General features: G+C 40.8%; 1 protein-coding gene across 1 annotated transcript in view; it reads left to right on the top strand.

The window, feature by feature from the left end:
- grin2aa (glutamate receptor, ionotropic, N-methyl D-aspartate 2A, a) overlaps positions 1 to 14,850 on the top strand; it is a gene marked incomplete at both ends in the record, with an annotated part of 151,994 nt that overhangs the window by 115,981 nt on the left and 21,163 nt on the right. The window contains one exon of the mRNA XM_081359890.1: positions 4,681 to 4,883. Within this exon, the coding sequence (XP_081216016.1) occupies positions 4,681 to 4,883 (203 nt within the window). The remainder of the gene's footprint in view (positions 1 to 4,680; positions 4,884 to 14,850) is intronic.

The following is a 14,850-nucleotide window of genomic DNA, read 5'->3' as shown; positions in this document are numbered from 1 at the left end:
TAAGAGTCGACTCTGAGTCAATGAAATGAATTGTTTTCCAAACGATTCATTAGCCGTTTCGTTGTGATGTCAAGGCCAAACATTAGCATATTGCCCGCCCACTTATTGCGCGCGCAGACACCAGGGAAAACTTGAACCTCAAACCGGCAGCTGATTCCTGTGGATACTGGATAGCATGTCGAGAAGACGGCGCTGTGCTCTATAATGTGAAGGTAAAGCCTTTTTTTTTTTCACTGCCCAAGGACGAGCATGTGAAGAATCAGTGGTTAAAAATCATCTTTACCACGATGACACAGCAGTATAATCCTAAACTTTTGCTGTGTTCCCTTTATTTCACTGACGACTGCTTCTCAAATCTCGGAGTTCAATGCAGGATTCGCAAACCGCTTGCTCTTGTAAGATGGTGTTAAAAATACTTAGTTTTGAGTTTTATATTGTGTAGGTCTCCTGCTAACTGGCTAACTCATGTTATTACTGTCTTACAGAAATACTAATGCTAATCAGTTTGTGGGCCACTATTACCTACTGTATAACTGTGTCTATAAATGCAGATTTTCTGTCGTTCTCACTACTTTGAGGAAATATTTGTTTTACCAACGTTTATGTTACATCAGATCATTCACTCTAGAGTTCGGCTAATGTATACATGCACTGTTATTGATACAGTTTCCACATGTTCACTGTAATATATTAGAAAAATACTCTGTAAATAAATTAGTACAAGTAAAATAATCGGTTTGTTGATGGACATGCACTTGTTAATGCTGATGGTGAGGAATTACAGTTGCAACATCTCATAATGTACCTCAAACTGAGTAGTGTATCACTGAGAAACGTCCTGCTCGAGTCGTCCTTGCGATGGAGGTTCGGGTTGAATAACAGTTCTTCCAATGTTTCATCATCGGACTCGCGCTCGCATTGATATGGTAAAATCGACATCATTGTTCGTTACTGTTTTTAGTTTACAGTGTAGGAAGCCTCAGGATATGCAGAGCTGATGTTGTTAAGGCAATGGGCGGTTTTGTATTCGACGCGCTGTACACGGTATGCCAATCAGAGCAGAGTATATCGCAGAAAGGAGGGATTTAGAGAGATTGATTCATTTGTCGAGTCGTTTGAGAGTCATTGAAAATGTGATGATGTGCAAATGTATATTATGAGGAAATTAGACAGTTTTTTTACATTTGATGCATGTAAACATGTTGTAGGAGAGTCCACAACAACATTAAAAACTTTAAAATTGCATAATAGGGGCCCTTTAAATACTTACAATGCCATATATATATATATATATATATATATATATATATATATATATATATATTTGATAATTGTATGTGAACACGTAAGACATAAGATGTAAGTTTTATCAGTTTCTACTGTTTGGGCCCCTTAAATAGTCAGAGGCCCCCTTGGTTAATGTGTGGCTGTATCCACAATAACCTAATTTCACTGTCATAGTAAACACGAACATAGTAAATTCAAATGAAATAAGAAAACAAACTTACTTCTCTATTAAGAGCAGTAATACAATGAGGAGGAAATTAAGCATCTTAATTTGGATTCTCTGCTCCATTGCTTCACAAAGTTCCCTTTTAATTATATTTATCTAATGAGGTCATTGAAATGCATAGGCGCAGCCTGCTTACTTCGCAGTGGCGGGATGCAACTGTTTTCATCACAGGCGCTACATTGCCTGTGTTGTTTTATTAGATTTTGAGTGGCTCAAACACTGTCATTACTTAGTGTCTGGAGCACAAGTGCCTTTCTTCATTAATTTAGTTTATCCAATTTCTTTGTCTTTCTCTCTCTCGCTTTGCAAGTCTCTTCCTGTTTAAGTGTCTTCTTGGTTTATGCATGGTTTGTAGAATATTCACTGTTCATAAAAGGAAAGAACTTTCGCACAAAAGAGAGAAGGTTTCGCAGCTTGATTGTAATGCCTCATAAATGCATTATGTAGGATGTTTAAAACCCTTTCCTTTCACTACTTTTTCAAGTGCAAGGACATTCTAAATGGTTTTCACACAGTATGGTTTGCAGCTATTTGTGGTACGTGTAGTATGTTCTGATTGCATTCAATCTACTACACAACTTTTTCTATTCAAAGTCGGCAAGTTTAAAATGTAGTGTAATGGATGTAAAAGTTACTCAATAATCGCTTCTTGTTTATTTAGTAGTTATATAAAAGCAATATCACACTCGCATTTGTGTTGTTGGCTTGAATATTGACATATTGTTTATATCTAGTCTGAAAGGTCTTACGACATCAGTTATAACTGATCTGCTCGTGCGCGAGATTAAATCGTGCAAGCAGACCATCTACGGTACAAGCCAGATTCCACCATATCCCTGTGTGTGTAATAAGCAGAGTGTATGCACGTTGTGCACGTTTGTTAAATTACAAAAAAAATATTTTGTTGCCTCAAAATAGCAATGTGCTAACAATGCGCCTGAACATTTTCAGACCAGCATGCCCATGGGCGCAGATGCATTTGCTATTTAAACAACGTGGCTCAGGATGTGAAAATGTTAACTGCGTCAGGTTGAAACAAAGAAACACTTGTGTTGCGCCTGGCGCTGCACTGTGAGTGTATGATAGGCACCCAGGAGTGCCATGTCTGGATGTTTACAATATAGGTATGTGTGCGCATTTGTAATGAATGTATGCTGAAGTGTTTCAAGGGCAACAAAGTTTCAAATACAAATGCTCAAACATATATAATCCAAATAACAGAAGAAAAATAGGGAGAGAAAGCTGAGCCAGAGGCCGAAATGAGCAGAATGAAAGCAAGAGAGAGAGTGTGTGTACTACTCATGAGACGGTGGAAAGAAGTTTGATAAGAGAGAAAAAAGCAGCAAGAGCTACTGTAGGTTTAGCAATTTCTGAATCCTGTTCCATTAAGAATTAATAGCTCGGTGCAGTTTCAACTCAAGGCAGCATTCTGTTGTTCTTTGCATTTGCACTCTGTTTTCATTGGTAGGCTTGCTGACGTCAGCTCACCCTTCCAAAACACACTGAATTATTCAGTTGCTTGTGGCCTATCGCTCCATCATCAGCAAGTACAGCAACATATGTGTCCTGCGAGACATAAGCATCACTATCGACACACACAGTGGGAATTGGGCCAGAATATTACACGTCTTTACTTCAGCGTCACTAAAATGTTTGCACGCCATCTCTGTAAATGACTGACAATACAAGAGGAGTCATGTCCTTTTATTTTCAGAAAAGAAAATACTCTGAAAACATTGAATTCATTAATCATTCTTTTAGGGTGGGAAGCCTGACAGAAACTGCTAGGAGTTACTTTTGTCTTCAGCTGAGACAGATAAGCTGGGTGAGCCATTTTTTCCCACAATGCTTGACAAAAGAAATGTACCATCAAACCAAATGAAACAGATTAATGAAATGAAATTTTCACACAGTAGAACAAGAAGCGTTGAAGAAAGTTGGAGGGGGGGGATTCAAAAAGAAAGGCGCTTTGACTCTAATAATGTTGCGGTTGAATCGGTGGCTGTGCTGCTGATAAAGGGAATTGTGACGGTGTCAGACACGTCCTCAGTCTCCGGTTCATCAGGAGTAGGAGGACCGCGATTATGGCTTCCTCCTAAAACTCGCTGATAGGATTAACAGCATTAACCCAAATTTCCTGCTTTGACACTGGTTAGCACTACTGCAGCTAGTGAGATCACTGTTCATCTTTCTCCAGTACACTGACCTTGCACACTTAGGAAAGTCTGGTGTATCTGAGCCATGGATATTTGACTGAGACTCCAGCAAATCTGCTTGGTATCTTGACATCATGACTTAATGTCTTTTTCAGGGGGGGTTTCTTGTTCTCCAGAGTGGCACCAATCTGTGTATCAGCCTGGTATTGTTGGCCTCCTGTGTACATTATACTAATTTGATGAACAACTTTTTCCCTAACTGTTTAGCAGAGAAGTATGCATATTCGGATACAAGGAATGTGTTATATGCTAGCTTTTCATAATGTTGTTTTATTATTTATTTATTTATTGTTAATTCAATTCTACTGGAATCTTTTAAATTGAATGTCATCTTTATTTTATTTATTTATCTTTTTCCTGTCACTGTCTTTATTTTTGTGTATTGATGCATATCCAGACACGGGGACTATGTAGCACTATTTGATGAATGTGTTGGGCTGGCCTCTGTGGATCTGATATGATTTGCTCTCAAGCATTGCTTTATCCACACACCCTGCCCTCTGGGACAGAGAGAAAGATACAAAGCAGAGATGGATCCTCAGCAAATACAGGCTTAGTGATCACAGTCTAGCCACAGACGACTGACAGACAAACATGGCATCCAGAGGAAAAATGACTCTGTGCTTAATGTGACACTGGTGATGTCAAGACAGAAGCAGACTTTCCCTTTCACAACTATAATGTGAAAAATAAACTCATTCCACATTCAGCCAAACAAATTTTGTAATATTTTTTTAATTAATTTTATTTTATGTTTAGTTTGATTATTTTTTAATGATTCTTATTATAGTTAACACCTAATTTTTCATTTGTTTTTTCTTTTTCTTTCTGTCACTGTTATTATTGTGTGTATTGATACATGGCAATATTGCAAGTAAACAACAATAATGGCAATAAACAAATGTAAAATTAAGCAAGAATATGAAACTCCTCTTTTTGATTTATTTCCAGATGGGCAAATGGGAGAACCAGAGTTTGACCTTGAAATATCCGGTGTGGCCTCGCTTCAACTCGTTTGGCGATGCAGAGACAGACGACAATCACCTGACCATTGTAACACTAGAAGAGAAGCCGTTTGTCATCGTGGAGAATGTGGAGCGCCTCACGGGCACCTGCATGAGAAACTCTGTGCCCTGTCGTAAACACATCAAAGAGTGAGGCTTGTTTTTCTTAACCTCCCCTCATGCTCACCTTTCCCATCACTCACGTCACCTCAAAAAATCACTCTCAAACTGTTGGATGTTTGACATTTTGGCCTTAGAGAGGTGCAAAGAGGCATGTAAGCGTGTTTGATATATTAGTCGAGTCCCAAAATAGATAAATAGCCCTGGATAAGATGCAGTAGGCATTTTTGAGGAAAAGTACTTCAAGTGTTGTTTCTATATGATTTTTAGGTGCTGAATCCATTTCTGCCGTATAACAAGTTGTAAACATCACGGTTTTGGCATAAACAATAAAAACAAAATGGCTGCAAAAAAAAAAAAAAAAAAAAAAACGTTTTAATGCATTTATTGCAGTTTAAACATTAAACATTAGAACTAAACTATGCATTCTCAGAATATTTAAACATGTAAACAATGAAACAACATTAACATGAAAGGGACAGTTTTTAATGGCTGCTGGAATTATGCCAAGGTACCAAGGTACACTGGGAAGCATTTATCAGTGGAAATATGCAATTATGCCCAGCCCGAAGGGGGGGACTTGGAATACACATGACCCCAGGGTGTCCAGCCACAGGTGGAATATTTCAAACCCAGGGGTGGCAAGGTGGCTTGCCGAGGGAAAGACACATGCTCAGAGAGGCTTACAGTGGAATACACACGTGGGGGTCGCCCAGAGGCCGTGTTAGGTGTTGCCCAGCCTGCAGCTCTACAGATGTCTGTTAGCGAGGTGCCATGCGCTAGAGCCCAAGAGGATGCCACACTCCGGGTGGAGTGGGCCGTCACACCAAGGGGGCATGGTCGACCTTGCTGCTGGTTAGCCAAAGCAATGGCGTCCACTATCCAGTGAGACAACCTTTGCTTGGAGAGAGCCTTTCCCTTCAGCTTCCCACCATGACAGACAAAGAGCTGGTCTGAAGTCCTGAAACACTGCGTTCTGTCTACGTAAGCACGGAGGGCGCGTATTGGACAGAGCAGTGCCAAGGCTGGGTCTGTCTCTTCCAAGGGCAGCGCTTGCAGGTTCACTACCTGGTCTCGAAAGGGTGTGGTGGGAACATTGGGCACATATCCAGGCCGGGGTCTCAGGATCACATAAGTGTTAAATTCCAGGCACGCTTCGTCAACCGAAAATGCCTGCAGGTCCCCTACCCTCTTGATGGAGGCCAATGCAACCAGGAGTGCTGTCTTCATTGACAGGAACTTAAGCTCCACTGATTGCAGAGGCTCAAAGGGAGCACTCTGCAGGGCAGTTAGAACCACTGAGAGGTCCCAAGGAGGGAACGAGAGGAGGGCGAGGAGGATTCAGTCTCCTCGCTCCTCTCAGGAACCTGATGATCAGGTCGTGCTTTCCAATGGACTTACCTTCAACTGCGTCGTGATGTGCGGCAATGGCGGCACCATACACTTTCAGGGTGGAGGGAGACAGCCTTCGCTCCAACCCTTCTTGCAGGAAGGAAAGCACAACACTGATCAGGCCTTTCGTGGGTTCTTGAAGTTTAGAAGAACACCAATTGACGAAGAGGTTCCAATTCAACGCATAGGCATGTCTCGTGGACGATGCTCTAGCGGAAGTGATGGTAACCATCACCGCTGGTGTTAGGGTACTCAAACCTGCCTCGTCCCGTCCAGGAACCACACATGGAGGTTTAAAAGATCGGGACGAGGGTGCCATAGGGTGCCCCGTCCCTGAGAAAGCAGGTTCTTTCTCAGAGGAATTGGCCAGGGAGGTGCTGTCGCGAGGAGTACTAGTTCTGGGAACCAGGTGCGGTTGTGCCAATACGGGGCAACCAAAATGACCTGCTCCTCGTCCTCCCTGATCTTGCGCAAAGTCTTCGCAAGAAGGCTCACTGGGGGAAACGCATACTTGCAGAGGACCCGCGGCCAGCTGTGCGCCACTGCATCCGTGCCGAGCGTGCCCTCGGTCAGAGAATAAAACAGGTCGCAGTGGGACGAGTCGTGGGAGGCAAACAGATCTACCTGTGCGTCCCCGAACTGATCCCAAATCAGCTGAACTGACTGGGGATGGAGTCTCCATTCTCCAGTGAGAGGCCGAAACCGAGACAGATCGGCTGCACGGTTCAGGTCTCCCGGGATATAAATGGCTCAGGATATAAAATGGATATAAAGTGACCTCAGGTGCTTCTGACTCCATATGAGGAGGTGGCGGGCGAGTTGCGACATACGGCGGGAGCGCAGACCACCTTGTCACTTGATGTACGCTACTGTTGTGGTATTGTCTGATCGGACTAGTACGTGACGACCCCTGAGCAATGCACAGAAGCGGTGCAGGGCGAGACGTACAGCCAGCAACTCGAGGCAATTGACATGCCAAAGGCGCTGGGGTCTTGTCCAAGAGCCCGCGGCAGCATGTCCATTGCACATGGCACCCCAGCCCATTGTGGAGGCATCTGTTAATACAACAACATGCCAGGAAACTCGTTCTATGGGCACTCCAGCCCATAGAAAACTGAGGTTCGTCCACGGGGTGAAGGTCTGACGGCAGGTCGAAGACACTGCGACTCTGAGCGTGCCATGCCCACCTCGGGACTTGATCACGAAGCCAAAGCTGAAGCGGTCTCATATGAAGCAAACCGAGCGGCGTTACTGTGGCTGCGGATGCCATATGCCCCAGGAGCCTCTGAAATAGTTTCAGTGAAACCGCACTCTTGCCCTCGAACTGACGAAGGCAAGTCAGCAGTGACTGCGCGCGCTCGCTCATAAGCTGCGCGCACATGGCGACCGAGTCGATTTCCATACCGAGAAAAGAGATCTTCTGCATGGAGCAGAGTTTGCTCTTCTCCCAGTTGACCCGAAGGCCCAGACAAGCTAGGTGCCGGAGCACTAGGTCCCTGTGTTCGCAAACCTTGTCTCGAGAGTGAGCTAGGATCAGCCAGATCCTGAAGAGGAACAAGGGCTGCCTCGACAACCTTTGTGAAGACGCGAGGAGACAGGGCTAGCCCGAAAGGGAGAACCGCGTACTGGTATATATATATATACTAGTATGCCTCATTTGCATATGTAAACATGACATTTCAGAAAACTTGTAATACAAAAAATGTCTGTCTCTATGTAAGTGAAAAACTGGAAAGGTTTTATGGTGATATCTTTAACTTAAAAATTTTACCCTATCCACCTGTAGTTTTTCGTCTGTGAATAATGCACCTATTGTTTCGATAACAATTACAAGAAAATGGGACCCTTATTTCAATGTTATACGGTGGATCCTTATTCAGGAGACATTGAACTTTCTAAAAATGTGGTATAACAACTTTTCCTCAAAAATGCCTACAGGGTTACACAATCTTGAAGATTCGGACCTGACTATATGTTGAGTGTTGTTGACTGCATGACTACATATATCAGTCAAGTCATGTCACCTTTCTATAGTGCTTTTTACAATACAGACTGTTTTAAAGCAGCTTTACAGTGATAACAGGAAAATAATGCAACAAAGTTTGTTTCGTCTATACAGCAGATCTAGAAGAAAATTCTGTCATAGTCCATCTTAAAGAGCACCTATTATGGCATTTAAAATGTTCCTAATATTGTTTTAGAAGTCCCCAACAACAGTTTTGCATGCATGCAATGACAAAAAAGACTTTAGTTTTTTTATAATATGCATTTATTTTTACCTGTTTTGACTCGTTTAGTGAATCACTTTTCAAAACCCCGCCTTTACGTGACGCTAATCTGCAGTGATTGGTCCGATGATGTTAGCAGTGTTTACAGAGATAATACTTATTGTTTAACACGGAGTACAATGATGCTTTTATCAATTAAATTGTGTTATAATAATGATTATAGTCCACTGCTTTGTAGTTTGTAGTAAAACATTTAAAATGAGATAAGGAATTTAATGTTATGTTAGCGAGCATAGCCCAGAGTTCATATTGTAAAAGCACAATCAGTCTTTGTTTGCGTTAGCCCGAGGCATAAACATAACATTTTTACAAAAAAAAAAAAATAATGCAGTTACGAGGTATTACTCTATTCTTTAAGACAACTCCGAAAACAACGACAAACACTTCACATATCTCAATACAATTGTCATTGAAGACCTAGAAGCTAAACGGTGCTTACACAACAAACCAAATAATTATTAAGCATGCTACATAAAACATAAAAGCAACAATTATTAATAACACTTACAGGTTGTGATACGGAGGAGGAAGCTGATGCAAATACACTTAGAACTGAACCTTCCTTCAATATCAGCCGGCTCGCGAATCCAAGTTTGATTGCATTTAAGTTGGTAAAGCAACCGTCTTCAAAATGGCGCGAACAAAGCACAAGGCTCGGACTATACTTCTGTGGTATAGTTGCATATATGAATTGTAGCCACTTAGTCTTCAAATGCTTCAGAACACAGCGTCTCGTCGCCGTGATGTTTTCAAGTTTTCTTTGGCCTTGGAGCGCAGTAAGTGGGCGTATCGTATTCAAATAACTTGACAAGTTGACGTCATCTAGTCAGAGAAAAAGCTTCGGTCTTCTAACGATTCATAAAAATGACTCAGAGTCGACTCTTACTTTTGAAAGACAATAACTTTATATACGGTGCACTTTCATATTTCAAACTTTGCAGGATGTTTTTGTTCACTTAGATCTATGTTACACACTACATGAAAGGTAAATTTCAAAATTCCATAATAGGTGCCCTTTAAGTAAGTTTAGTGATGGTTCATTTTTGTTGTAAAAAGGTTATTAACTTATTTAGTTAATTTATATATGTAGGTGCTCTGGAGAAAACAGTGATGTAATCGTCCAGCTCAGTTTAGTTCTCATACAATGGTGTCAATACAGGCAGATCAATAATATTGTTGAATATTAAGTGTCTCCAACTAAACTAGCCAAAAGCCAAAGGTGACAGTGGCAAGGAACCAAAACTCCATCAGGTGACAGAATGGGAAAAAAGCCGGCTCAGTCGAGGGGCCAGTTCTCCTCTGGCCAATGAACCAACAGTGTACAGTATGATTATGATTCAGGCAGCATTACAGGTCAGAAGTTGGAATATTGGATCGTAACATTCAGATCCATCTGGTTGAAGATCAGAGTCATCACGCCAGTATGGAGACGGGTTTGTTGAGGATCAGTGCCGATGGCTGTCGTGTTGATGAGTGTCCAGGCGCAGGTCCACCATCTGATCTGGATACAGAGAGTAATACAGAGAGGCTAATATATTTTACAGAGAGGCCATTTTTCTTATGATGTAACAAGTACGTCGGGTGTAAGTGTGGTAGAGTGTTACTGTCCACATGTGATTGGAAGAAACATTTGATTTTTATAGGTGTAAACTGAGTCTTGGGTGCTTATTGTCAGAGAGACATGAAGGTGTTTAAAAAAAAACTGCTTAAAAGTTTGGGGTCGGTAAGATTTTTCAAATATTTTGAAAGTCTCTTGTGTTCATTTACTTTTTTATGTGCATTTTATTATTTAAACAATTATTATTATTATTATTATTATTGTATTGTATTGTGCCACTAATTATTTTTGGTGGAAACCGTGATACTTTCTTTTACGTTTCTCTGATGAATATAAAGTTCAAAATAATTTTTATTTAAAAAAAATCTTTTGTAACATTACAGATGTATTTACTGTCACTTTTGATCAAATGGATGCATCCTTGATGAATAAAAGTATTAATTTAATATAAAAAAAAAGTCTTACTGACCCCAAAATTTTGAAAGGTAGTGTACACTTTTGAGCACAGTATTTAAAAGGCCACAGTCATAAAAATTGTTGTGATCTGTGAACCATGATTAATGCAGACTGTGAGAACTGCCCATGTCCCTTAAAGAAATGCACAGGGGCTTTTATTGGATTTCATACACTGCTAAATAGGGCGAAGAATATATGATCTCATAGGATCACTATAGCCTGCTCTGTATGCATGAAGATTAGTCTCATCAAAGAACTGAGCGCACACACACACACACTCGAGAGAATACATGGATTCCACACATGTCCACTTGCAAACAGGCCAATGCTCTCTGTTGTTTTCCTCCAACGGCACAATTCCCACTCAAGCATCCATTGTGCCCGTTTGGAGGAAGAGGAGGAGGCAGGAATTACTGAGGCATGCAAAGACACTGGCAGGATAGACCTGCCCCCCCCCCCTCCCTCTCTCTCTCTCTCTCTCTCTCTCTCTCTCTCTCTCTCTCTCTCTCTCTCTCTCTCTCTCTCTCTCTCTCTCTCTCTCTCTCTCTCTCTCTCTCTCTCTCTCTCTGTGTGTCTCTCCCTCAGCCTTACTTTATTGGTTCCTCATCTGTTTGCTTTTATCAGCAAAATTACTCAGCCAACTTAACTACTTAGCCATAATCACAGTAAACAAAACTAGAATTTGTTAACTTTAGTGCATCAGAAAACCCAACGGGAACTTCTGCCCTGATTCAACCTAACATAAACAAGATCAGAGAGTTGTTATTATCTTCTGTTTTATGATTAAATTCTGTGTGGTTTGATAAACAACCTATAAATTACATTACCAAAAGCTAAAAGTTTTATGGTAAAAGCTATAGAGAATTTCCCACTTATTTGAAAGCTCATCTGTCAGTGATATGCACAGTATTAATTTGCATAAGTACTGTCAAAGGCACAGTTCACCCAAAATACACTATCGTTCGAAAGGAAATTAATCATTTTCTTCAGCATCGATTCATTTAATTGATCAAAAGTCACAGTAAATGCTTACATTGTTTCAAAAACATATTTTAAATAAATACATTTCATTTGGACATTATTCAAAGAATAATAATAATTAAAAAAAATCCACAAAATTATAAAGCTACATAATGTTTTCAACATTGATAATAAATGTTTCTTGAGCAGCAAATTAGAATGATTTCTGAAGGGTTATGTGAAACTGAAGACTAAAGTAATGATGCTGAATATTCAGCTTTGCCATCACAGAAATTACATTTTAAAAATATAACAATAGAAAATGTTATTTTAAATTGTACTAATATTTCACTATATTACTGTTTTTACTGTATTTTTTATAAAATAAATGCAGCCTTGGTGAGAATAAGAGACAATTTGCCAAAAACAAATTGTACCGTCTTCAAACTTGTCATTATTTACTCAGCCTCATGTCTTCTCCAAACCTGGATGACTGTAAGGACGTCCACTGAAAGAGAGTTGTAGTAAGAACCCGTGTGCAGTTTAACAAATGTGAACAAATTAAAAATAAACAAAGACCTGACTTGAAACATGAAACAAACATGACACAAAACAACGTGACATATCCACCCCCTCAAAAAAGGGCAGCACCCGACGCCCTAACAAACCACCCAACAAAATAAACACAAAACAATAAATAGTCCAGAAGGGTGGAGGAGTGGAGGTGGTCTAGGGGAAGGGATGGAGGGCCAGGCCCGTGAAGAGGAAGAACACCTGGATTGTGGTCTAGACTGTGCAGCGGTGGCAGACTTGGACCATGGAGCTTAGGCGGCCCTGGGCCATTGGGCAGAGGTGGGACTGGACCGTGGAGCAGTGGTAGACCTGGGCCGTTGGACAGAGGAGGGACTGGACCATGGAGCAGTGGTGGACCTGGGCCGTTGGGCAGAGGAGGGACTGGACCATGGAGCAGAGGGTCATGGTGCACTTGCGGACCTGGACTGTGGAGCGTTAGCGGACCTGGACCGTGGAGCAGAGGGTCGTGGAGCAGTGGTGGGCCTGGAACATAAATGGCCTCGATAGCATGAGGCACAGTGAGTTTATGGGTGGCCTCTGTGGCTGTAGCACTTAACAGAAGGGCATGGTCAATGTATTCTGCCAGGGACCAGTCTATCTTTCCCCCAGGAAGCCTTAAACAAATCACATATTCTTCAATGGGGCGATTCCCCTGGCGCAAATGTAGCAAAGTGACTGCTGGGTTCATTTTAGAGGTCTAGCTGTCTGTAAGAAAGTCCACTGAAAGCAAGTTGTAGTAAGAACCCATGTGCAGTATATTTAACATAACAAATAAAGGTCAAACAAAAGCCTGACTTGAAACTTGAAACTTGAAACGAACATGAACTAAACAAACTCACAAACAGGGGTTACAGGAAACAAAGCTAGACAAAGGAACAATGAAACATGAGGGCTATATATACACAAAGACTAATAAGCAATAAGAAACACCTGTAAAAAAAAAAAAAAAGACAATAAATCACAAAACAGAAAAAAATAAAAAATAAACATGACATGAAACAACCAATCAAAACATGACACATTCACAAGGGGGGCACATGGCAGGACAACATGAGGAGCAAGGGAAGCACATGACTGTGACTAAACTTCAATATAAACTACATGAAACATATAAACATGAAACAAAACCCAAAACAATGTGGCAATGACAACTTTTATATTTTAAAATTTTAAACCTTTTTAAACCTTGAAAGCTCCTAGTCCCCATTCATTGTAATTGCACAGAAAAGTATGACCTCAAAAAATAAGTAGATCTTCAAAATTTCTTCTTTTTTTGTTTCCTGAAAAAGAAAGCCAAATTTTATCTTTATGACTGAACTAATCCTTTAACCTCAAAATAATTAGCTATAATAATGTGAATTTTTTTTTTTTTTGGCCCAGTCTGACAGATAGACAGTCTAACACTTCGACTAATTTTTGTCAGAGATAAATCTGATGATGTGGTATCCTCAGCTGTCATTTTACCCTCTACATCAGCTGCCACTGAAGTCTGTATATGCAGAAACTGATGCAGTGCCAGCTTGACAAGCCACAGACACAGATGAAACATCCTTCAGTGACCAGGACACACACACACACAAATGCAAACAATTCAAGATCACTCTGCGCCATTGAGATATTTGTGCTTTCAAAGCAAATGTCAAGAATTCAGATATCTGAAACCTGTTGTCTACTCAGAGTATAACCTCCATCTTTTATCTCCATCTTTTATCTGCCTAGATTTACTCACTGTGTTGTCTTGGCAAGTGACCACATTAACATGCCTTGTTTCTCTAAAAGAAGAAACAAACATGGCGGACAGTGTGTCTACATAAGAATGTAATTGGTGTAGTAAATGCAGCGAGGAAGTGGTCTGGTAACATAAGGGATCCCTTCTTATTGCCACTGGGGTAATCGAAATGTGAAGAAGACTATAATAATATGGATTCTGCCATGTGAGAGTTTGAATAGAGCCTCTGCAGGAGCCGGGGGAATTCATTGTGTGCGTCATAGCCAGCACAGAGGGGAAGAGATTGATTTTAAACTGGATTTTGCCTAGGCAGTCAAATGTGTGTCTCTCTCATTGTGGAGACAGGAAAGTTTGTTAAATTCTGCAGTCAGAAGGCATGCGGCCACTTCCTGCTGCCAAACACACTCATCTGCTTTTATGCGATCAGTGCTAGGCTGGCTTTACAATAAGCTTCCCACCAAAACACAATAGCAGGGAACACGCATTTTATTGCTCAGCTTTTCAGTTTTTGGTAGACTGCATTGTCTCTGTATTGTAGACTAATTTATTTTGTTCAGATATTGGTTGTAGAACAGCTAGGACAATCAGTGAGCACTGCAATTGATTAAAAATGTATTATATTCTATTCCTTGGTATTTATTCCCCAGGCTTATGCAATGCACATGCACTTTCTCTGGCCATTATTTTAAAGTATGTGATATTTATAGCTGTTGCAATCAGACTACATCAGGGGGACAAATACATGGCGATAGTTCACAGTGAAAAGAAGGAATTGGTGCACATGGGAGCAATCACATGGGAGACAAAGTATAAGTGTTTTTTTCTTGTTTTTTTCTTAGTGTTGATAGAACATAGAAAGCTGAGTCTTAATTAGTTTCAATCTAAAAGTTAAATGAGGCTCCCAGGTGGCTTTGCTAGTTTAAGTGTTTTCTGTATGAACTCCACAGTGGTGATGCTCTACTCACTCAGATGGTGGCCTGATTACTAATGCAGCTCTGTCCTGTCTGCAACCCTGTCATTTTTTTAAACCAAAGTAAAAAA

Source organism: Scardinius erythrophthalmus, assembly GCF_964197995.2.
Source record: "Scardinius erythrophthalmus genome assembly, chromosome: 1".
NCBI lineage: Eukaryota > Metazoa > Chordata > Actinopteri > Cypriniformes > Leuciscidae > Scardinius > Scardinius erythrophthalmus.
This window is presented reverse-complemented; position numbering and strand designations above follow the sequence as displayed.